General features: G+C 49.1%; 1 protein-coding gene and 1 long non-coding RNA gene across 2 annotated transcripts in view; one reads left to right on the top strand and one right to left on the bottom strand.

The window, feature by feature from the left end:
- Positions 1–2,544: 2,544 nt before the first annotated feature.
- CDH5 (cadherin 5) overlaps positions 2,545–24,909 on the bottom strand; it is a 36,617-nt gene continuing 14,252 nt past the window's right edge. The window contains exons 3-12 of the mRNA XM_067718760.1: positions 20,310–20,598; positions 19,216–19,332; positions 18,093–18,257; positions 17,070–17,257; positions 15,113–15,363; positions 11,841–11,983; positions 10,211–10,335; positions 9,745–9,853; positions 7,448–7,693; positions 2,545–4,664 (exon numbers count right to left, since the gene is read on the bottom strand). Coding sequence (XP_067574861.1) covers positions 4,150–4,664; positions 7,448–7,693; positions 9,745–9,853; positions 10,211–10,335; positions 11,841–11,983; positions 15,113–15,363; positions 17,070–17,257; positions 18,093–18,257; positions 19,216–19,332; positions 20,310–20,598 — 2,148 coding nt within the window. The 3' untranslated portion in view covers positions 2,545–4,149. The remainder of the gene's footprint in view (positions 4,665–7,447; positions 7,694–9,744; positions 9,854–10,210; positions 10,336–11,840; positions 11,984–15,112; positions 15,364–17,069; positions 17,258–18,092; positions 18,258–19,215; positions 19,333–20,309; positions 20,599–24,909) is intronic.
- LOC137214680 (uncharacterized) overlaps positions 9,133–24,909 on the top strand; it is a 778,223-nt gene continuing 762,446 nt past the window's right edge. The window contains exon 1 of the long non-coding RNA XR_010938994.1: positions 9,133–9,304. This is a non-coding gene — a long non-coding RNA (uncharacterized lncRNA). The remainder of the gene's footprint in view (positions 9,305–24,909) is intronic.

The following is a 24,909-nucleotide window of genomic DNA, read 5'->3' as shown; positions in this document are numbered from 1 at the left end:
GACAGAGGGAATATTGAAAGCAGCAAGAGAGAAACAGCTTATCACATAAAACGTTTCCTCAATAAGATTAACACTCAGTTTCTCATCAGAAGCCAGGGAGGCCAGAAGGCAGTGGGATGACATGCAAAGGGCTGAAAGAAAAAGCCTATCAACCAGTAATTCCATACCTAGCAAAACTATCCTGCAAAAAATAAAGGTGAAATCAAGACTTCCCAGATAAAATAGATTCCTCACTAGCAGACCTTCCCTACAAAATATACTAAAGGGATCATTCAGGCTGAAATGAAAGAAAATAGACAGTAACTTGAATCCACATGAAGAAATAAAGATCAGCGTTAAAGGTAACTGTATAGGTAAATATAAAAGACAGTATAGGGCTCCCCTGGTGGTGCAGTGGTTAAGAATCTGCCTGCCAATGCAGGGGACATGGGTTTGTTTGAGCCCTGGTCCAGGAAGATCCCACATGCTGTGGAGCAACTAAGCCCGTGCACCACAACTACTGAGCCCGTGCTCTAGAGCCCGCGAGCCACAACTACTGAAGCTCGCACGTAGAGCCTGTGCTCCGCAACAAGAGAAGCCACCGCGGTGAGAAGCCCGCGCACTGCAATGAAGAAGAGCCCCTACTCGCCGCAACTAGAGAAAGCACACATGCAGCAACGAAGACCCAATGCAGCCAAAAATAAATAAATAAAATAAATACATTTATAAAAAAAAAGGCAGTATATATATAGTTTGTAACTCTTTTTTCCCTCCTATATGATTTAAAAGACAACTGCATAAAGCAATAATTATAAATCTATGTTGATGGGCATACGATGTATAAAAATGTAATATGTACAACAGCGATAGCACAAAGGAGTGGGGAGGGAGTGGATCTATTAGGGGCAAAGTTTTGTACACTACTTAAATTAAGTTGGTACAAATTCTAACTGGATTGTTATAAGTTAAGATTTTAAGTATAATCCTTAGGAGAACCACTAAGAAAAAAACATAAAATATAGTCAAAGAAACATCAAGAGAATTAAAATGGTACACTATAAAATACCTATTTAACATAAACACGGCAATAATGGGGTAATAGAGGAACAAAAAAGACATAAGCCAAAGAATACAAATAGGAAAATGACAGGCATAAACCCTACCTTGTTGGTAATTACATTAAATGTAAAAGGATTAAACATTGCAATCAAAGAGAGATTGGTAGACTGGATAAACTGCCCTGATCCAACTATATTTTGTTCACAGAAGACACACTTTCTATTAAAAGACACAAATAGCTTGAAAAGAAAAGGATAGAAAAAGATATACCATGTAAACAGTAACCAAAAGAGAGCTGGAGTGACTATACTAATATCAGACAAAATAGACTTTAAGATAAAAATTGTGACTAGATGTAAAGAGGTACATTTGATAATGCTCAAAGGGTCAATCCTTCAAGAAGATATAACAATTATAAGATTATATGCCCGTAACAACAGAGACTCAAAATATATGAAGCAAAATCTGACAGGAGTTGAAGGGAGGAATATACAATTCAACAGTAATAGCTGGAGATTTTAGCATTAGACTTTCAATAATTGATAGACTCACTAGACAGAAGATCAGTGTGGAAATAAAAGTCTTGAACAACACTAACATACCACTATAGAACACTCCATCACAACAGTAGGATACATATTCCTCTCTAGTGCACATGGAACATTCTTCAGGATAAAACATATGTTAGGGTATAAAACTAGTATCAGTAAAATTACAAGGATTTAAATCATAAAACGTATGTTCTCTGACCACAGTGGAACGAAATTAGAAATCAATAATGGAAGGAAATTGGGAAAATTCACAGATGTTTGGAAATTAATACATTTCAAATAACCAATGGATCAAAAAAGAAATCCCAATGAAATTAGAGCAAAATTGGAATTAAGACAAATTGCCCCCTGAGAGCTCCAGGAACGTGTGCATCCAGAGCACAGTTTGCAAAATCTCATCCCTGGGAGACACGCTGCCCAGGAAATCCTGCAGGAAGTGAAGGAGCGGGGGCCTTGCTGCAGTGAGCTTCATCTCCCACCTACCCAATTCAAGTCCCAAGTCTGGCAAAGAGGCTTCCTGTTCTCATTTTCGATCGTGAGGTTTTCCAGGCAGGACCCCAATGTTGGGGTCCACACACCCCACTAAATGCCAGCCGTTAAATCACTGTTGTCAACCAGCTAATTAGATTGATTTCCTCCCTCACTGCTGATGTGTATCACTCGTCTGGTTCATTTCTCAGTTGGAAAAGGTGTGGCAGCTCCAGCTTCCAGAGGCCCTGCCTGCTGTGTAGGGTCGGGGTGGGATTGGGGGCCACGTACAGAGGCTGAGGGAAGGCATGGGGCTCTGAGAGGAGACCGGGATGGACTAGGTGTCCCTCTGCTGCAATCACTTTCCTGCAGTGTGTTTCTGAAATCCTGACTGCAAATGTCGCCTTGCACCCTGGGGTCCTCTGATGGTGGTGGTGGTGTATGTGCTTGTGTTTCACATGAGCTCGCTCAGCTCTAGAAAGAGAAGTATTTCAAGATTTTTCTTTATTTAGTTATAAAAAAATACAGTATGTCCCATGCACCAGTGTAGCCAATATATATATAGTCATTATCACTAGAGCAATTACTACAATGATAGGAAATAGAAGGTTACAGGAATTTGCTTATCCAACTAAAAAACCTGAATTAAAATTGTTAACCTAAATAGCAACCTGCTTATTATGCATAAACCCTTATTCTATATGTTTGTGAGAGCTAGAAATGTATAAGTATTATTAGTAAAAAAAAAAAATATGAAAAACTCGTTATTGGTTAAAAATAAAAAGTCAGTGTTATCTACAGTCCCCCGAATTGAGGGGCCTTGCCCGGAGCAGGAACCTTGGTCCATGACAAATGGTGAGTCAGAGAGTTTGCCTCCTTCCCCGCACCCCCGTTGAGTGATGCCACTTCCCTAAGGTGTGTTTGCAGTGGAAAGTTCCGTACGTGGCTGAAAGTGGAAGAGGAACAGGTGACCACTGGGCCTGAGCAGGGGCCTTGCCTTCTGTAGGGATGGGGCCCTGCTGGGGTTCCCTGAGATGTGGCAACAACGAGATGTAAAGGCAAATGGCACAGCTGTGTTGCGCAGTCATGTTTGGGTTTGGACTTTGGCCAGAGTTGATGTGGGTCACACCTTAAGTGCCTCTAAGTCGAGAGATCAAGAGTAGATGGAGAGAAAGAAAAAAGAAAGAGCATGAATGAGGGACCGGGCGAGGCAGGGAGAGGTCTTCTGCTCCGGGAACATCTGCCCTGCTTCCCAGGCAAAACTGGAGGGGTGTCGTGAGTGTCAAATTGGGGTCACAGCGACTCCTGGCCCTCTCTGGAGAGAGTGGGTGTGGAGGTGGCCCTCACCCTATGATCTGTGGTCTCGTTTGGTCTGCACTGTCCCTCCAGGATGAATTCACAGTTGCTTTAAAGTTCAACGAGCCATTTCCCTGACCTTGGATGAATTTTCAGTACCCAGTACAGCATAGTTACAGGCATGGCAGGCCAGCGAGGTCACCTCAAGACCCAAGGTCAGGAGATGTCAAGAGGCCCTTCCTCCCTTTTGACAGGCCTGGAGAGAGGCTGCAGAATGCTGGGGGTCTTGGGAGGGTGTGAGGAAGCTAAAGCAGGGCAGGCCTGGGGGGCGGGCCCAGTCTCCTGGGGGACCGGGCTACAGAGAGTCTCGCCCCACAGTCATGCCATCCAGCCCCTTGCCTCCAGGTGACAGGCACCAGGACCCCCCCACCAGCCGCCCCCCGCTAGGGGTTCAGGGACCTCAGGGGAAGACCTCCCCCTGGCAGTTGAGCATAATCTGCTTTGAGAAGACTGAGAAAGTCTTTGAGTTGAACCCGTAGTCGCAGGTGACAGGGTTATGTGGCTGTCTCAGCCCAGGCAGAACACCAGCCTGGTGTTTTCCAGCGTTTTGGGAGTAGCCATCACTGAAGTACGTTCCTGGACATTTCAGGGACTTGGATTTTGCCATCCAAGGTGGTGAGGTCTCTGGGACCCATGAGGAAGGGCTGTTAGGCTGGGATGTGAGTGCTGTGATTGGAGGGCTCAGTGCCCGTGTCCGACTAGCCTGAGCTACCCAGGCCCAGAGGCCCACGGTCCCCTAATACACCAGCTCCTCCCGGGGGTCCGAGCCATACAGCTCGGCCAGCATCTTGAACCTGGGCCCCCAGTCATTGAGAAAGTCATAATCGATGTCCGAGTCAGATGAATCGGTGCCCAGGGAGCTGAGGGACTCGGCGATGGACTCGGCGCCCTCGTAGCCGTAGATGTGCAGCGTGTCGTAGGGTGGGCCGCCGCCGTCGTGGTCCGCCTCGTCCTTCTTCACCTCGATCATTGCGGCCATCTCCCCGGGCCCGTGCGCCCCGGGCGCGTGCCGCGGCGGCTTCTGCACCTGTGCGTAGAGGGACGGCCGCGTGTCCAGCGCCGGCCGCGGGGGCTTGGTCCCACCGTGGCGCACCGAGTTGAGCACCGACACGTCGTAGCTGGTGGTGTCCATCTCGCCGCCGCCCTCCTCGTCGTAGGTGACCAGCTGCTCGTGGATCTCCGGCACGCTCTTGCCGTGGGCGCGGGCCTGCTTCCGGAGCCGCCGCCGCAGGATGATGAGGAGGGTGATCACTGCGAACAAGCGAGCCAGAGCTGGTCAGCCATGGCCCAGCGGACCGGGGGACTCCCCCCCCCCACCCCCCCACCCCCACACACACCCCCGCCTTGAGGTTTACCTGCACCCTCCCCTCCTCCCTGGGAATCCCTGGGCCAGCCCAGCTCCCAGTGACAGCTGGGCCAACGCAGAAGTTTTGGTTTGGTCTAGATATCTGGTGGGTCCACCCTCACTCCCACTCCAGAGTCATCTCCACCCCACCCCCACCCAGGATCCATCCTTGCTGGTGTCCTGGCCACAGTAGGGCGGGGGGGGAGAGCAACAGAGCGGGCCTCCCTCAAGTTCATTCTCTCCTGCCACTCTCCTCCCCATCTACCCGCATCCTCAATTCCTCCCTCCTCTTAACCACTGTGACAAATCCTTCTGTGTCTTGTCCAAAGGCCAGGAGGCCAGAGGTTGGGGCAGAGATGGGGAAAGGGATGGAGTTGGAATTTGGAGTGCAAAGATTCTGAGCCGTGATGATGATGATGATGACGATGATGATGGTGATGATGATGGTGATGATGGTGATGATGATGGTGATGATGGTGATGATGGTGATGATGATGGTGATGGTGATGATGATGATGGTGATGATGATGATGACGGTGATGGTGATGATGATGGTGAAGAAGATGATGGTGATGATGGTGATGATGGTGATGATGATGATGGTGATGATGGTGATGATGATGGTGATGATGATGATGGTGATGATGATGGTGATGATGATGGTGATGATGATGACGATGATGATGATGACGGTGATGATGATGGTGAAGATGATGATGGTGAAGAAGATGATGGTGATGATGGTGATGATGATGATGATGGTGATGATGATGATGGTGGTGATGGTGATGATGGTGATGATGGTGATGATGATGATGATGATGGTGATGATGATGATGATGATGGTGATGGTGATGATGATGGTGATGGTGATGATGGTGATGATGATGGTGAAGATGATGATGGTGGTGATGATGATGGTGATGATGGTGATGGTGATGATGATGATGATGGTGATGATGGTGATGATGATGATGATGGTGATGATGATGATGGTGATGGTGGTGGTGGTGATGATGGTGATGATGATGATGGTGATGATGATGATGGTGATGATGATGGTGATGATGATGATGATGATGGGTCATGGTGGTGCTGGTAGACATGGCACCCGTTGCAGTAGCAGCAGCTACTCTTGAGCACCTACTGTGTACATGCTGGCATGGTATTGGCACATTTTCATGTTCTTTTACTCAAAGTAGGTATTAATATCCCATTTTACATGAGCAAACCGAGCTCAGAGCAGCTGAGTGACATGCCCAGAGTCCCATGATCAGGCAGCGGTGTGATGTTGGCCCTGCTCAAAGCTCTGAGGTGTGTGACTGCATGACGGTTGCCAACCCCTAGGAGGGGTGGACCACGTGGGGCAGAGAGCTCCTAGAAGTAGGCTCAGAGCATTCCTAGACTCTGTCGTTCTAGCCTCGAGTGACTTAACAAACTGTTCCATACATAAGAAAAGCCAGGATGCCCTCTCTGAGCCTCTGTTTCCTTGCCTATAAAATGGAAGTGATGACTCCTCTGCTCTGTTTATATTTGATAAGGTGGCTATGAGGTTAAGTGCAATTCTGTGTGTGGTGGTGATGCCAGTATATCATTATTACTAATTTTTATTGAGAGGAAAATCTGGGTCTGGACTCTTTGCCACGGAAGCCCCAGAAGTGGGGGCACTGCCAGGGGGCCTCTCAGGGAAGCCACTGGCAGGAAAGGGCTGGAGCAGATGATGTGGGTCCCTCACTGTGTCCCCCGGTCAGTCCTGTCATTGTAGTGCACAGGGTGACCTCTAACCACCCAAGGGCTTCCTCTGGAGGGCCAGCCCCTGCCCCAGGTGAAACGCAGAACTTACACCTCTGGGAGGAGCCCCACCATCAGCTGGTGGGCATCGTTGGAAAAACATGGGCTGTGAGTGCCGCCACCCAGTCTCCAGTGAGAAGAAGCTCCAGTGTCCCATGGTGGCAGCTTGTGTGACAGCTTGCCCTTGATTGGCTGCCTACCTTTCCAGTCTCACTCTCCCTCTTCCTTCTGGGGCTTCTTGGGAGTGCCTCTCAAATAAACCATGTGCACCCCAATCCTGGTCCCAGGGTCTCCTAACTGGGGAGCCCAAAGTAAGGCAAGGCCTAAAATGCTCCTAAAATTTCTGAGGCCCAAACAAGAGGAAAAGAGATGTCAAGCCTGGAGAAATCCTAAAAATAGACAGAAATCCACTGGCGATAATCTAAACTAGAAATTTTAAACTTTCCGTTTCTCTCCAAAAGAAGAACTGGATCCTCTTTTTTCAAAGCAGGTGCGACTTGTGGGATCTTAGTTCCCTGACCAGGGATTGAACCCGGCCCCTTTGCAGTGAGAGCGAAGAGTCCTAACCATTGGACCGCCAGCGAATTCCCTCGGAAGAGGTTTTATATAAATAAATGCCTAGAACAGTGCCTGGCACACAATAAGTGCTCAAAATACGTCAGTTGAATGAGTGAATGTTATATATAAAGTATTTTAAACTGGGGAAGGAGACTTGAGTCCCCCCCTTCTTCCCCCCCCTCCCCCTCCATCCCCACAGTTAGGCACCCAAGGAGGTGAAGCTTACACCTAGCACAGGCCTGCACTAGGGCCTGGAGGCAGGGCTGGGCCTGGATCCCTGGCCTCTTCCTTCTCCTGTGTAGCCCCCTCAATGTCCCCTCCCATCCTCCTGGGCACTGACCTGTGATGGTGAGGATGCAGAGGAAGATAGCTACCAGCGCCTGGATGCTGACGCCCACCTGGGCGGCCACCTCCTCACACAAGGTGAACTCGCCGCGTTCGTTGCACTTGCACACGGTCACATCCAGCATGCTGGTGCCTGTGAGGCTTGGCCTCCCGTTGTCCGAGATGAGCACGGGCAGGTGGTGGACCTTGGCGCGCTCTCGGTCAAAATACCCATACTTGACTGTGATGTTGGCCGTGTTATCTGGAAACACCAAGTCCTCGGAGTCAGGCTCTGCTGCCTGGAGTGCCCATCCTCTCATCCACACTGCCTGCCACCTCCAGGAAGCCCTTGGTAACTGCACCAGCCCACGTGCTGCCTGGGCTGTGTCTCTGCCCTTGGCACCCCCTGCCTCAGGTTTTAGCCATTTGAGCGCAGGTCTGTTCCTCCAGAGAGGGGATGTTTTGGGCAGCTGCTTCGACCTAGCCTCTAAGAAGGACTTGGCCAGAATGTAAAACCCTTGCTTTCTGTTTCTGTGGGCGAATGATATGCCTGACCCCTAACTCTACTTCAATAAAAGGTGACTGTCAGCGAATTAACGCATTGTTTCAAGCTTTGATGAGCAATCAGGGGGAAAAAAAGTCTTAAAAAGTCTTTTAGCATCGGGCTAACTTCTAAGGCTGTTTTTGCTATCCCTGAAAATCCATTAGAAAGTAAAAACAATGCACAGTTCCCTGGGGCACTGAGGGAATGATTGCATATGTAATTGAGGATTCCCCGGTCAGGCTGGAATTGAGAATGTGCTTTGGCCCAAACATAGGCTCTCCCTCTCAGCTCCAATCAATCCTTGTACAGAATTCCCCAGGGAGATTTTTTAACACGCTGGTTTTTCAGAACCGCCCCCCTCCACTCCTCCTTCCTTTTCCCCCTCCCCTCTCCCGCCTTTCTGATTCAGTGGCTGGATAATCTGCCCTTTGTTGGCTCCTAGGAGATGATGATGGTTAGAGGGTCCAGGGACTCCCTGTTCCAGGGTTTACCTAGCCGTGCGGGGTTGGCACACCCAGAAAGCCAAAGGCAAAGGAGGCCATCTTTTAGATTTCAAATGGAAGCCAATTACATTTCATTATTAAGTAGCCATGTCTATTGTAATTGAAAATAATAACAATATGGCCACTGACACTGTATGAGGAAAATTAGAGATTTCTCACTATACTCATTTAATATTGTAGCAGGACATTCATGTTCTAAGTGAATCTGAGATCAACAAGCTAGTCTCCTGGTCACATATGGGGTGTCTTTGGGTTGGTGTTTAAGCTTTCTTCTCCACAGCAGCCCTCCTCTGAGGCAGGATTGAGGTGGGCACTGGGGATGGGGTGACACGTATTTTTTCCATATTATTTACTACTAAAGACAGCGGAACGTTGAATGGTCTGTCATTGACTGTCCGCGCATCGTAGCCACCATCCCCATCCCATAGGAGGCTCCTTAAGGACAAGTCTGTGGCTGATCCCCTGGGTCTGCCTCTCGCTCTCAGGGACCCCACTCCCTGACCTTCCTCAGAGGTGGCAATGGCTGTTTCTATACAGGAATCCTCACCAACCACAGTGTTGCCAGTTAGGGATGGGCAGGGATTCCACCCCATTCTGGGTGAAGGATTGTTCTGTTTAGACCCAAGGGGGATTTTTTTGTGTTTTTCTCAGGAAGGTGCAGAAGCCATGGAAGCCTGTCTGCTTTTGGCTGGGGAATTCAGTCAACTCAGCACTGACACTCTCGGAAGCACATACTCATGAGAAACTCTGATTGGCCGCTACTGACATCACAGGGCTCTCTAGGCTGTGATTGGTGGACCAGATCCTGTCCCGAGGACACCTGCTGGTAAGTAGTCATTGTAGCCAAATTAAAACACTGTATCCTTGGCATTTCGGGTTTCAAATGTCCAGTTTTGCCTCTTTGGAAGCAACCTCAAAGTTCTATGTCATAGAGCAATTTGCAGTTGTGCTGAGCGCAGGAAGGAGTCTTTGGCTAGTTTGTGAACCGAGCTGTCTACACCGCATATCTGTTCTGTGCTCCTCAGTAACCTGAGCATCTTATGGGGAAGGGCAGGCCATGTGGACTTAGCAGTGTGCCAGGGTGGCTCTGACCATTGCACAGACCAGTTAGGTATGTGGTGGGAATTGTACAAAACCTCCTGTAACTTGAAAGCCCCACTGAGGGCCTGCCCCCAGTTCACTGGCTTGGTCCTTGACCCTGGCTTTTCAAGACTCAACCCCGTCCCTGAGCCCCCCAAGAGCCAGCCTGACTGCCTTGAGGCGCACCGTGATTATCCGTGAGGGTGAAGTTGCTGTCCTCAGTGCTCAGGGAAAACTTGAACTTCACATCTCGTGGTGTTATATCCTTGTCTATTGCCGAGATTTGCACGACCAGCTAGAGGGTGGAAGATGGGGGCCGGTCATTAGCGGTGTTGGGTTGGCCGGGGTTTCAGTGATGGGGAGGGACTTTGGGTTTAGACCTGACCGTGGCTGCCTCTCACCTGTAACACTAACCTAAATGGTCTCCACGGAGCCACTCTTTCTACCACCACCTCCCCGCCAATCTACTCACTACACATTCTGTCTGAGCCTCAGTTTCACCCCCTGTGGGGATAATGTCACCTTTCCTCAAGGCTGTTGTACAAGTTACATTAAACTTAGTGAAATGCCGGCTGACCGTGCCTGGGAGGTGCTGCCCCTCGGCCTGCCCCAGGCGGACGCTGCCTTACCCTCCCACCTGAGTTAGACTCACCTTGCCCTGGGCAGCGTTCTCACACACTTTGGGCTCGTAGGGCTTGGCAAACTCTGGGGCATTGTCGTTCTCATCCAAAACTTCGATGTGGACCTGCACGATGGATTCTTTGCCCGTGGGGGTCCCTGCAGGGGAAAGGACTCATCACTACAGTGCGTTCAGCAGGTACCAGCCCTGGGATTAGAATGTGTATGGATGGGAGTCCTGGAGGGGTGCTCTTTTTGCAGGAAGAGGGGGTTATGGACATCTGGAAGGGAGGCCAGGGATGGCCTTCTGGTCGAAGGGAGTGGAAGAGGAAGGGGGTAAAGTTTCAAGCACAAGGATATTTGCTAAAGAATTAGTTGTAAGAATTGAAAAGGTGAACAACAGAAGTGTATTTTTAAAGGTTTTAATTAAATCAATTAAGTAATTATTAAATCAATTCAGCAATTTAAGCAATCAAACTAATTTAAATAAATTAATTATGAAATAATTGAAAAGGTAAACCATCTAAGTGAGATTGCATTAATAAATTACGTCAGTTTAAAAGAATGGACTATGTGGCTGTTTGCAATGCCCGGGTAAATTACATTTTAAAAATTACAGTCTTTTTAAAAAAGATATTTTGGTACCATGAGAAAATGATTCTGGAATAAGGTTAAGTAAAAATGCAGGATATGATATTTATACAAGTATTATGATCTCACTTGTATAAAAATACGTATCGTAAAAAGACCAGAGGGAATACGCTACGGTGCTGACAGTAATTATCTGTGTGCGGTGGGAATATGAGGGTATAATTTTCTTCTCCTTTTTTGCATTTTCCGTATTTTAAAATGGGCAGCAAACTATTACTATAAGATTTAAAAATTGTATGAATGAGATTAGATGGGGAAGAAAGGGGCAAAGACTGATCTGGACAGTACGCAGGAGTCCATTGAAGCTGACCTGGCTGCCAGGTGGGGCACGTGCTGCCAGCAGGAAGCAGGGGCCCTTCAGGGTAGCACCGGTGGGGCCCTGGCCAAGTCACCCCCTTTCTGGGCCCTTGTGGCCTCTGTGTGAGGTGGGAATATTGATCCTTCTCCCAGAGGACAGTTGTGATTTTCTCATAGAGGCTAAGGGTAAGTTCTGGAGAATCTCACAGTCTTGGAGTTGGAAACTGCTTCAGATTTTGAATTCAGCCCACTGACTGGCCCATAAACACCCTCCAAAGCAGCCTTTTCCAAACGACCACTATAATAAGAATCACACGGCGCTCGTTCAGTGCACACTCCTTGGCCCCATTTCTGACGCACTGGACCAAAACCTCCAGGGAGGCATCTGAGAAGCTCTGTGGTTTAGAGGTGCCTCAGGTGATTCTCATCACAGGGACATCTGGCAGCCTGTTTTGGAACAGTGCTTCTTAAACTGTAGTGTGCATGAGATTCTGATGCAGTCTGGGGTTGGGGCCTGATGTTTTGCTCATCTAACAAAGTCTCAGATGATGTGGATGCAGCTGGTCCATCCACACTTGGGGATGGAGGCGCTATAGCATCCCAACCAAGTGGTGCATCAGCAGGTGCTTATAGGACCTCTGGAGACCCTAAATGATAGATTTTGACGATTTGAAAAGGAGAGGAGCCCAGGTCCCCTGGCAAATGGGGCCACTCACCACTAGAATCCAGCTCTTTGGCCTCCACTGTCAGGTTACACCAGGGGTAGACTTCTCTGTCCAGCTCCTTCTCATTGTAAATATTCCCCTGCTTGGTTATTCCGAAGAACTGGCCCTTGTCACTTGTCCTGCGGATGGAGTATCTGCCCACGGGAGAGAGTTTCAAGGTTTTCCGTTGTTCTTTGCTGAGTCCAAACTCCCCAGCAGGACAGATGAGACCCTTCAGGATCTGTCCCTTGCATCCATCCCCCATCTTCCTCTCACTGCTCATTGCACTAGACCACCCAGAGGGAGTCAGAGTAGTGAGAGAATCCCTTTGAGGTTGGCAGTGTTGCCATCACTGGGCTGAGGGTGGTACCTGAGACTCCATCAACAGCACTTTCACAGTTGAGGCAGGTGGCACTGTAATCAGCTGTACCACAGCTTGGATCGGATTTTGTGATTAATGAAAAGATAGTTGGGCAAGAGCCAGGAAGAAGTAAAAAAAGGGGCTGGAAGAGGTACGAAGTGATTGAAAGGAAATTAAATTTGTGAAGTAAAAATTGGAAAAGTTCTTAAGGAAAAAGGCATGAAGAGAAGAAAAGGGAGATGAAAATATATAACGTTCCAAATATATATTTTTCTAATACTGAGGAAAATTCCAGAACAAAGAGAACAGAAGAAATAACAAAAGATATAATAGAAGAAAACTTCCTGATCTGAAGCAAGGCCCAAGTTTATAGAAGAGTCATGATATCAGGTGTAATTTTAAAAAGAGATCAATATTTAGCTATATCCTGATGACACTTTTGAATTTCAGAGCTATATAAAGAAACCAAAAAGAGTCCAGACAGAAAAGATACGTCCTTATAAAGAAAGAGAAATCAGACTCACCCCAGACACTCTCACAAAGTTAAATGCTAGGACACATTGATAATATTTTTGATTTGTAAATATGCAAGGATTCAGGAAGTATATCATCCACAAGATGGGTCCTGAAAAAAGTTTTTTTGAAAACTCACTTCATCTAACAAGTGTCTCAAAATAAAGTAAAAAAAAAATCTGGTTTGGGAGGAATTAAAATTAAACTATTGATATCTTTATCATATATAGGAAGGCAATGGTGTGTGTGTGTGTGTGTGTGTGTGTGTGTGTGTGTGTGTGAGAGAGAGAGAGAGAGAGAGAGAGACAGAGACAGAGAGAGAGAGAGAGAGACAGAGATTTTTAACTAGAAAATATTGGTCCAGGAAAACATTTAATATTTTACAGATAGAAGTAAATCTCACTGGTAGAAATAAAAATGCATGTACTCCATCCAAATATCTACGAGAAAATAACATGAAAAAATAGACTCTACAACAAAGATGGAGGAAGAGAAAAAAGTAATTAAGTTTGAGAAATAGCAAATGTAAAACAAGATAAAAGAAGTAAGATCAAACATATCATTTACAATGAAAAATGTAAATAGGTTAAACACAGCATCTCAGTTTAGATTAAAAAGCAAAGCCATGAGGACACGGGGGGGAAGGGGAAGCTGGGATGAAGAGAGAGTAGCATGGACATATATACACTACCAAATGTAAAATGGATGGCTAGTGGGAAGCAGCCGCATAGCACAGGGAGATCAGCTCGATGCTTTGTGACCACCTAGAGGCGTGGGATAGGCGGGGTGAGAGGGAGGCTCAAGAGGGAGGGGATATGGGGATATATGTATACGTATAGCTGATTCATTTTGTTGTACAGCAGAAACTAACACAACATCGTAAAGCAATTATACTCCAGTAAAGATGGAAAAAAAAAAAAAAGCAAAGCCAATTACATTCCAGTTTCAAGAGACAACTTACTGCCCATGACCTAGAAAAAATTAAAAGTAAAGGTCGGAAAATTTATTTCAGGCAAATATGAGTAACATGAAAACAGGACAAACTTTACATCAGGCAACATGGAATTGACAAAATGTTTAAGCTGAACAAACTGGGTAATGTCATAAGGATGAAAGTGACAAGTCATAATGAAGGTAAAATAGTTATAAACCTTTGTTAACTGAATAGAAAAATTAAAATACATAAAGCAAAAGCTTAGATATTCCAGAAAAAAATGGACAGAAAGACACACAAAGACAATTGCATTACATCACAGAACAAGTTAAAGCAAAGCCAAAAATGCCCGACTTTATTTAAGAGACTTTATTTAAGTCTCTTAAATAAACCATTGGATCAATGGAGAAGTAAAAATTATCATTATAGACCGTTTAGAATAGAATGGCCATGAGGACAGCTGTCCTAAAACTTCTGAGATGTGATCAAAATGGAGGTACACATTTGTCTTTAACAAGAAGACCTGATAACAGAGAAACATTAACTCTCCCCAAATTGATATATAAACACAATTCTCATTAGAATTCTGATGCTTTTTTAAAAACGGAAGAATTTTATGGTTCACATGGAAGAATGAATGTTTGAGAATGCATTAAAGCTATACAAAGTGGAAAAACACTTGAGGGAGGGACTTGCCGTATACATACCAAGTTTTAGTATCAAGCTGCTACAGTAAAACAGAATGGCTTTGCCACAGAACACAGGATTCAGAAGTAGATTCAGGGATATACAGGAGCTTGGAACTACATGTTTTGTCACAGAGGGTAGAGGAGAGGAGTCTAGTTCAGATAGAAGAACAAGTAGTGATGAAATGGGTATAGTGTGATCCAAAAAAATTTTAAAACAATCAAATCCCCCAAACAAACAAAGGACAAATCCACCATAAATGTATGTAGATGTTTGTGTGGTCACGAAGAAAGGCATGATAGGACCACAGCACACCATGAACGTGAGTTGTCTGGAAATCAGGGTTATGATGTTTTCTTTATAGATCCTTGTGTTGTTTGATTGTGTGAAATAAACACTGTTTCCTTTTGTGGTTTTGGGAAGACAAATGTAATAAATCGTGTTTAGCGAAGGGGTTTCATGGGTGTCAAGTTGGCTGCTCTCTTGACTGTCGCATCTCCCCAGACGGGACCTGTGGGAGCCCGTACCTTCCCTTCAAGGTAGAGCAGACAACGGGAAGCTCTGATGGCCAGGACCATGCTGGCCTGGGCAGAGCAAGATTCCACCTGGCCACATGGGTTAGTGGAAGAGCTTGGGCTTCTTGTCGTGCCTCTGTGCATGTCCCATGTACCTTCCGGGAGAAGCCAGTTTCCCCCTCTGAGTCCTGGGCTCAGTCCAGCAGGCCTAAGAGGCTCAGTGCCTGGGTGGTGTCGTGATCACCACCATCGTCACGCCTCCCACCCGCCTTACCTGATGCTCCGCTTAGCGGCATCGGGGTCCACGGCCAGCACTGAGCCAATCAGAGGTTTCTTCTGGTTCTCCCGCAGTTGGAAGTGGTAAAAGGGCTGCTGGAAGGTGGGGGGCTCGTCCACATCTGTGACGTTGATGATGACACGGGCGATGTTCTTGGTGGAGGTGCTGCTCAGGTAGCGGAGGTCGATGGTGGGGTCCGTGGCCTCGATGGTGAAGCTGTATTGCCGGATGCGTTCATAGTCCAGGGGCTGCGAAGAGAAAACTATGGTGAGCACTTGCTCTGAGCCAAGCACGGGGTTGTGATTTTCACAGCAACCCTGCGAGGTCATACTGGGATGACCCCTTTTTACAGATGAGGGGCCTGTGGCCTGGCTGTCTTCAGCTCTCTACCGTGTATCCTGACCGTGGCTCAGTTCCAGGTATTGAGGACAACCAGTGGGTCAGCCACAGTCTTGCTGTCAAGGGGACCACAGACTAGTGGTTCTATCCCCAGCTCCTTAAAGACATTGCTTTTCTTTGTGCCTTTGCTCAAGTCTCTTCTCCTGCCCTTGCCCGCTTGGCACACTCCTATTCACCCCTCAGGAAGCCAATCTGAAGGTAATCAGATGCCCTCTCAGAACCCATTCCTGCCCCTCCCAACACAGGTAATTGCTCCCTGCCTGGGTACCCTTTATGTCTGTGTGTCTGTCCTCCCTACTGGCTGAGAGCTTTGGTACCGTGGAGGCCGTCTGACTCCCCTGGGTATACCTAGTCCCCAGCACAGGGCTGGACCAGAGAAGGACTCGGGAGAGGTCTGCTGGAGGAATGGCCTGGCTCAGGCAGAGGGGTTCTGGAGTGTCCCCTTTGAGGCAGGTCATCACTGGCCTTGGCCTCCCAGTCCTCTGCATGGCCGTTCTGAAGCAGTTTGTGCCCCTGGCAGACCTTCCCTCCTCTTCTAGATTCAGCCAGTCCAACTGCTTTCTCAGCAGCAGCCACGGCCAGTGGCCACCCCCTCCCCACGGCATTCACTATTTCCTTACATGCTGATGGCTTTCACTGCAAGCACTTGTACTCTTCCAGGGCTTTCCTGGCCCGAGCCCAGGGCAGATCAGAAAGTGCCAGGGAGGGGACTTCCCTGCTGGTCCAGTGGTTACGAATCCGCCTTCCAATGCAGGGGACGCAGGTTCGATCCCCGGTCAGGGAACTAAGCTCCCACATGCCACGGGGCAACTAAGCCCACGTGCCACAACTACTGACCTCCCGCTCTTCAACTAGAGAGACTGTGTGCCGCAAACTACAGAGCCCACGCACTTAGGAACCCTCGCGCCACAGCTACAGAGCCCACGCGCCCTGGAGCCTGCACGCCACAACTAGAGAAGAGAAAACCCACACACCACAACTAGAGAGAAGCCCGCGGGCCACAATGAAGAGTCTGCATGCTGCAACTAAGACCTGATGTGGCCAAAAATAAATTAAATAAATAAATAAATCTTTAAAAAAAAAAAGAGGAAGGAAGTGCTGGGGAGTGGGCCCCCAGGAGCCCTCAATCAGCCCACAGCGGCTGCGACTCTGAGGCATGTTCCACACTGTCCCCCAGATGTCCCCAGCGGGACTGCACCCCACTCGCCCATGGTGTTCACCTGCTCATTGAGGAGCCTGTATTAGCTTTCCTCCTTTTCACATCTCACTGCTCCGGGGGCTTCCTGAGATCACTCCCCAAGTAAACTATTTACACCCAAATCCTTGCCTCAAGGTCTGCTTCCGGGGTAGCCCAGCCTAAGGCACTGACCCTTCTGTCCTGGCTCCCCTTCCCAGCGCCAGGGTCAGAGTGTCCACGAGCACACGGCCAGCTCCAAACCGACCCAGAATGTGCACCTTTGGTGGCCTCTGATCCGGGAGCAACCCCTGGCTGAGTCCTGAGGAAGCCAGGAGCCCCCAACCCCGCATCTGATGTCACTGCCACGGGTCTGCGAACCTTCATGGGCTTGATGATGCCCTCGTTGCGGCTGGGGTCAGGCTCGATGGTGAAGGTGTCCCTGTACTCGCCCTGCACGATGCTGTACTTTGTCTTCCGGTTCTGGGGCTCATCTGGGTCCTCCACAAACAGAGAGCCCAGGGGGCTGCCCACACGGATGTCTTCGGGCACAGAAAATATGTACCTGGCTGATGCAAAGAGGCGCCCCAAAGGGCACTGGGTTAATGAGATAGATGAGGCGATTGTCCCCATACTAGCCCAATACATTTTGTTACAGGAAACGGGCACAATAAAATAGTAGTAGTAGTATTAATTCCTCTGGAACTTTGTGTCCCAAGGCAGAGAGGTTGTGCTCTGTCCTTCCATCCACCTGACAGGTAGTTATTAAGCATCTGCTGTGTGTCAGGCACCTTGCTGGGGGACCTGTTCATTGACAACTGAGAGAATCTCTGCCTTCAGGGGGCTTGTGCCATACACACGGAGGCCACTTCAGGAAAACCCGCCTGTCCTTGGGGTGGCTGAGCCTCTGCGTGAGCCGTCAGCATTGGAGTCGCAAGTGAAGAGTCAGCTGACTTCCTCCCCAGCCCACCCAGGGCGTGTCAGAAGGGGAGAATCAGTCTGTGGATGGGTCAGAGCCCAGCCCTGGCTCTGGCTCTGGCGCTTTGCCGAACCCCTGTTCCCCAGCTCATGGGGATTTTCTAGCTGGGGTCTGGGTTTTCCTGAGCTCATGGGATCTGGGTGAAAGTGGTCCTGTCTGGTAGTGGGACTCTGGGCACACGGTGGCACACAGCAGGGAGTGTGACTCCCTGGTGGCCTGTGAGGGCTCCGTGGCAGGGGTAGTTGGACAGCCTTGGGAACGTGTTCATAGATGGGGAACACCGGAAAGACGCCCCTGACGTAGGCCCGCCCTGGGTTGGAGAGAGAGGTAGACAGTTGCCAGGATCCTCTCTGAGAGCTCCCGGGTCACCGAGCCTGGAGTATCCCAACCCTTGCCCTGCCTGGGGCCCTAGGGGAGGGGCTCACACTGTGTGAAGATGGGGAAGTTGTCGTTGACGTCCTGCAGAGAGATCAGCACGGTGGCCGTGCCCGATTCCCCCCGGAGGCCCTGGGCATCTCGTGCTTCCACCACGATCTCATACTTGGCCTGCTTCTCTCGGTCCAGGTTTTTGTTCGCTGTGACAATTAGTCCTGCAAAAAGTGTCACATCAGGAGCCGTGTTACTTGGGGAGCTTTTAAAAAATAGTGATGCCTGGCCGCTACCCATAGGGCACCTGGCTTCAGAGCTCCCCAGGTGATTTCACTGTGCAGCCAGGACTGAGGGCCAGGGGTGAACCACCTTCCACCTCCATGCCCTGCACTGCTAGGCCAAACGCTTTGGTCCAGTATTGGTCCCAGCCACCTGGAGCACTGGGTTGAGCAAGAACCTGAGGCCACATCTAGGCTCAGAGTGGGAAGAGTGCTGTGCTGGGTTAGCGATGGCTGCCTTGGGGCCGCGTAGGTTGTGCTGTGTGTTTGCTGTCACTCTGAAAGATGGCTTGCCTCAGGCATGACCACCTGGACTGTGCTGTGTGTTTGTGTTGTGCTGTGTGTTTGCCGTCACTCTGAAAGATGGCTTGCCTCAGGCATGACCACCTGCTCCCAAGACTCAGTCCTTACAGTTTTTTGGGTCACGTGGAGTGGATAATGACGATGGGCCACGTGCTCATTAGACATTACCTAATTCAGACTTCACACCTACCGTACAAGGTGAATATAAGCTTCCCCAGTTTTGAGATTAGGGCCCTAGCTCTCACAGAAGTCAGTTGACTTGCCCAAGGTCTTTAGAAGCAGTGAGGAGCAGAAATGGGTTCTGAAACCAGATCCATTTGATTCCATAGCTGGAGCTGCTAACCGGCATTCTCTTCCACCTCTCGTGTCAGTGCTTGGGTCCTGACTCTGTCCCCTGGACTTGAGTTCACGTCTCGGGCACCTGTCTGCCTCCTTCTGCCCTCACCAGCCACCTTGTCTTGACGTAGGGTACCGACTGCCTCCAAAGGGTGGTGTAGGTCAGTGGTCAGTGACACCTGGCAGACTGGGCTTCCCTCGGTGCCTGCACCTCCACCCCCTCCAAGCCAGTGCCGCCCCCCGGGAGGTTAGTCACACAGACCGGAACCACGGATGCTGAAATGTTCTTCTCCCTTCAGGAGTTGGTACACGACAGAGGCGTGGTCTGCCACAGTGGGGTCATCTGCATCCATTGCTGTCAGCTGGATGACCGAGGTCCCTGCGGGGAGAGAACCCAGGGTTGCTGCTTTGCGATGGCCAGCCCCTCACCCCATTCCCGGATGAGGGCCGATGGGGCTCAGGCTGTTCCCTGAACCCCCCTCCCCCGGGTCCTGAGGGAGAAAAGGCTGCTTTGTTTTCTGAGGAGCCTGCCTGGGGGCAAAGTGCTGGCAGTGGTGGAGGCCCCGCTCCCTCAAACATGAAGGGCAAAGAGAACAGGTGGTTTTCATTTATGGGGGAAATGAGGGAAGAGGGGAGTGGCTGAGGTCATGGGGAGAAGCAGTAAGGGCTGCTTCTTCCTTCTGGAAGCATGAGAACAAGAGAATAGGAAGGGCCCCCAAAGGGCTGGGTTCACATCTCTTTCCCCTTGAGCTCCAGGCTCCCCATACTTGACAGGAAGGTCTGGTCCCGAGACCTGGCGAGAGAGCCTGGACTAAGGGCTGGGGAAGGGAGCCCTTTTCTGGCACCCCCTGGAGGCTGGGGGTAGAATTGAGGAAGGAATAGTCTCCTCTGGAGGCCTGGGGTCCAGGCTGCTGACACACCTTGGGATGAGGTGTGTCCCTCTCCCGCCCCCCTCCACTCCTGTATGGACCCCAAAGGTGACTCCTTGTCTTGGTGGAAGAGTTGGCCTCCTTCATGTGCAAAGGCTACGCTCTTGGCATGCCAGCCCTGAGAGTCAGAGCAGTGGGTGGCGTTGGCTCCAAAGAGTAACAAGACGTGTGTGTGTGTGTGCGCGCGCACGCGCGCGCGCGCGCGCGTGTGTGTGTGACGGTCAGGACTCCGTCTGGGGCCAGGTCAGAGCTTAGTCTTTAGGGACCAGAGTTCCTTTCGAGTCATATAAAGTGGCAACATGGGCATCCCCATAGCGGCCCGGAACTCACTGAATCCTGCCCCAGGCAGTGAAGCTGCCGATGGGAGAGGGGCCTCCATGCCAGGGATGAGCGAGGGGAGAGGGAGACAGACAGACCGGGTGCGTACCTATCCCTGACATCTCGGGCACGGAGGCATTGAACACCCGGTGCGTGAACACAGGCCAGTTGTCATTGATATCGTGAACTTTGATGGTGAAGCTGGAAGGAGACTCCAGGTTCTTCTCAGTGTTCTTGTCCACCACGAGGGCGATGAGGTGGTACTCAGAGATCTTCTCCCTGTCCAGCCTCTCAAAGGCATACACGTCCCCTGTGCTCTCATCAACCTGGAAGACCTTGCCGGCAGACTCTCCTTTGAGCTGGTACTTGGTGTTCTTGCGGTTCACGCTTGATTTAATCTAGGAAAGGAGAGGCGCCGTGAACTGGAAATAGCAGTGGTGGCTGTGTGCATGTGAGTGTGTGCCCGTGTGAGTGTGCCGGGGCATAGCATTATTAAAAAAAATCAATTATATAAACTTACAATTAAATGAATCATATTAAAAACAGAGGTAGGGGCTTCCCTGGTGGCGCAGTGGTTGAGAGTCCGCCTGCTGATGCAGGGGACGCGGGTTCGTGCCCTGGTCTGGGAAGATCCCACATGCTGTGGAGCGGCTGGGCCCGTGAGCCATGGCTGCTGAGCCTGCGCGTCCGGAGCCTGTGCTCCGCAACGGGAGAGGCCACAACAAGTGAGAGGCCCGCGTACCGCAAAAACAAACAAAGGTAACGTACTATAAATCTATTGCTTCCTAATACTGTAATTTTACTACATTTTACTATGTTCTCTTGAGTTTTTTAAAAAACTTTTTTATTTTTTACATCTTTATTGGAGTACAATTGCTTTACAGTGATGTGTTAGTTTCTGCTTTATATCGAACTGAATCAGCTATACATATACATATATCCCCATATCTCCTCCCTCTTGTGTCTCCCTCCCACCCTCCGTATCCCACCCCTGTTCTTGAGTTTTTATGTTGATCGTATTAAATGATGGAAATATTGGATAAGGCTGTGTTAACGCACATCTGTTCCCAACTCTGCCTTCAGTGGCATCGAGTTGGTAGCTTGCAACAGACATGGTGAAAGTGTTTATACCAAGGAAATTGGTAAATGCTACAAACAGGATCTTTTCCCCTCAAAAGCCAGTTGTCAACTATTTATCAGCACATCACTGGTCTCAGTCATTTAGTTTTGGAATGGTGCATAACATGTTCTCTTTTTGGAGATTTACAACATATAGTTCTGCAGGAAAGAACTCTACTGAGCTTTGTTTAACTCAGGATTTCCTATACTTGTTAGACCACTGAATCCTTTTCCTTTGTTACACATACTATTAGTGTCCTTAGGAATAAGACTTGGAAAATAATGTGTGTAAAGCAATTTGCACAGGCTCTCAATAAATGCTAGTTGTTATTCACACTAGATGCCTACATTAAAGGATATTAGAAGTTTAGAATTGCTGAAAATTTCATTTATGGAATCTTGGAAACAGAGGCTATTAGGAACATAAGCTAATCATATTTCATACATGTCTAATGGTCCTCCCATAGGTGGTTAGGATGTTCAAATAATAGAGTTCAATAAAGTAAAAGAAAAAAATCAGATGCCTACAAGGTGCCAGCCTGGGAGCATAAAGATAGTCCAGACCCCATTCTTTCTCTCAGGGCCTGGTTTGAAGCAGCAGAGGCTGAGATTTTGAGGAAGGGCAGCATTTAAGGGTCAGTTGGAACAAGAGCCTTGAGTGAAGGTGTTGCATCAGAAAGGCTGGAGAACCCGAGAGAGAGTGGGGTCTCAGGACAGAAAAGGGAGCATCAAGATGGGTGTGGTCAGGTCCCACGAGGTCTGGAAAGCATCCCTAGGCTTAGCAGCGGTGCAGTCATCGGAGCCCTTGGTGAGAGCAGCGTTAGGGGTGGTGGATTGAGAAGCCGGATGACAGGGCTTTATTATTATTATTATTATTATTATTATTTTGCAGTACGCGGGCCTCTCACTGTTGTGGCCTCTTCCGTTGCGGAGCACAGGCTCTGGACGCGCAGGCTCTGCGGCCATGGCTCACGGGCCCAGCCTCTCTGTGGCATGCGGGATCTTCCCGGACCGGGGCACGAACCCGCGTCCCCTGCATCGGCAGGCGGACTCTCAACCACTGCGCCACCAGGGAAGCTCCCGGGTGACAGGGCTTTAGAGAAGAGTCTGGGAGGTGAGGAAGTGGGGACAGGGAGTGAGGCTCCTCCCCCTTGGTGGGCGGGGCGGGAGAGAGGTGAGGCTGTAGCTGGAGGTAGTGAGGAAGCATCCTGGAGCAGGGCTGCGGGTGTGCAGGGGCAGATGGTTCGTGGGGAGGTCCCGAAGCCCAGTGGCCGGGACATACGATGAACAGATGGGCAGGAGGCAAGAAGTGATGCGCCAGCGCCGGAACCTGTGACTTGGGCGGGAGGACAGTGGGGGTCGAGAAGGAGGGACAGTCTGGGGCCCTGTATGAGTTACTCAGGGTTAGGGTAGGATGGTCATTCCAAACCTGGTTCTGGTGGGTGCATTAGGATTCATGTGGGCAGGGGTAGCAAGGGGGTGTGAGTCAGCTTTGATCTGTTACTGGAATTCTGTCTGAGATTGCATTTCACTCACACCTAAACATCTTTGATAATTTCTCAGTATCATCAAATAAATAGTGTTAAGAAGACTTCATTTGGATATGAGTTTCTGTTTTCCTTCCCTCCAACTTTTCTCAAATAGACTTTATATTTTAGAACTGTTCCAGATTTATAGAAAAATTGAGGTGATAGTACAGAGAGTTCCCGTACATCCTGTGCCCAATTTCCCTGTTATTAACATCTTACATTAGTATGGTACATTTGTTGTAATTAATGCACCATTATTGATATATTATTATTAACTAAAGTTCATATTTTGTGCAGATTTCCATAGTTTTTACCTAATGTCCTTTTTCTGTTTGAGGATCCCACCCAGGATACCACATTACCTCTAGTTGTCATGTTCCTTTAAGTTACTCTTGGCTGGGACAGTTTCTCAGATTCTCCATGGTTCTTTTTTTTTTTTTAATTGAAATATACTTTATTTACAATGTTGTGTTAGTTTCAAGTGTACAGCAAAGTGATTCAGTTATATATATATATGTGTATATATATACAAATATACATATATATTCTTTTTCAGATTCTTTTCCATTATAAATTATTGCAAGATACTGAGTATAGTTCTCTGTGATGTATGGTAGGTCCTTGTTGTTTGCCTAGTTTATATATAGTAGTGTGTAGATGTTAATCCCACTCCCCCCACTATCCTCTTTGGTAACCATAAGTTTGTTCTTTGTCCGTGAGGCTCTGCTTGTTTTCGACGACCCTGAGAGTTTTGAGGAGTGCTGGTTGGGTGTTTTGTAGGATGCCCCCTATTGGAATTTGTCCGATGTTTTCCTCACGATCAGACAGACTGAGGTTATAGGTTTGGGGGGGCCTCCCCTTTTTTAAATTATCCCTGTATTTGGATATAACATCTGAATGCCAGAAGCTATGCTGACCCCTGTCTGTGGATTCAGAAGGCCACTCTGCTCCCATTGTCCAGCAAACAGCTCTGTGAACAAAGGCTCCTGGCTCTGATCTTGGTAAACAGGGACTTCCTTCCCTCCGATGACGTCTTTGGAGCCAGGAGGAGATCCTTGGAGCCCTGTCCTTGCCTCTCCCAGACACCGTGCTTCTTCCCAGGGTGGGGACTGCACGGGACCCTCTGTCCCCACGCCAGGTGCCAAGTGCACGCTGTTGGCAGGGGACGGCAGGCCCGAGGCTCTTCGTGCTGCGCAGAGGCCTTCGGGCGAGCCGTCCGAGGCCCGCCGTGTCCGGGCTGGGCGGCACGCCGGCGGCCCTGCTTGCTCACTGTCCCTGACTCAACCCGTGGGTATTCGTTGGGGGGCAGCCGTTCTCTCTGGAGGCTGATTCACGGCACGCTCACCCCCTTGGGAAGGAGCAGATGGGCCGATGGCATTTTCCTCTAGGGCACAGAGTTCACATCGGTGTTGGGAGTCAGGAACCCTGTGCTTTCCTAGGGCTCTATCCTGGTTTCACTGTGTGACCCTGGGCAAGCGCCTTCCCCTCTGAGTGGCCAGACTGAAGGATCTGAATTTCCCAGCCATTCTTGGTGGCCAGAGGAGGCCTGAGCACGGTGAGCAGTGGAGAGGGCCGTGGGCAGGGCTGTGAGTGTAGATTCCCCAGCTGGCTCCACCGCCAGCTGCCATGGCATTTCTGGTGCTGAGGCCAGACTTGACCCTTCCCCATCTAGGGGTCCTTTCTGGACTGATTCTCTATAACCATAGGGCTCCCCCATCTCCAGCATGTGTGGGGTTCTTTGTCTGATACATGCTGCCCTTCTAGACCAGGGTGGGCAAACTGTTTCTGTAAAGGGCCAGATAGTAAAAATTTTCGACTTTGTGGATCATATGGTCTTTGGGACAATTACTCAAATCTGCCATTGTAGCATGAAAGCAACCACGACCATTTGTTAAGTGCACGGCGTGGCTCTGTTCCAATAAAACTTTATTTACGAAACCGCATGGCGGGGCAGTTCTACCAGCCCCTATTTATGTATTTATTTATTTAATTGAAGTATAGTTGATTTACAGTGTTGTGTTAGTTTCTGGTGTACAGCAAAGTGATGTGTATGTGTGTGTG

This window comes from Pseudorca crassidens, chromosome 20 (genome assembly GCF_039906515.1).
Source record: "Pseudorca crassidens isolate mPseCra1 chromosome 20, mPseCra1.hap1, whole genome shotgun sequence".
In the NCBI taxonomy this organism is placed as follows: Eukaryota; Metazoa; Chordata; class Mammalia; order Artiodactyla; family Delphinidae; genus Pseudorca; species Pseudorca crassidens.
The sequence above is the reverse complement of the archived record's forward strand: the minus strand, read 5'-3'. Positions and strand labels throughout refer to the sequence as shown.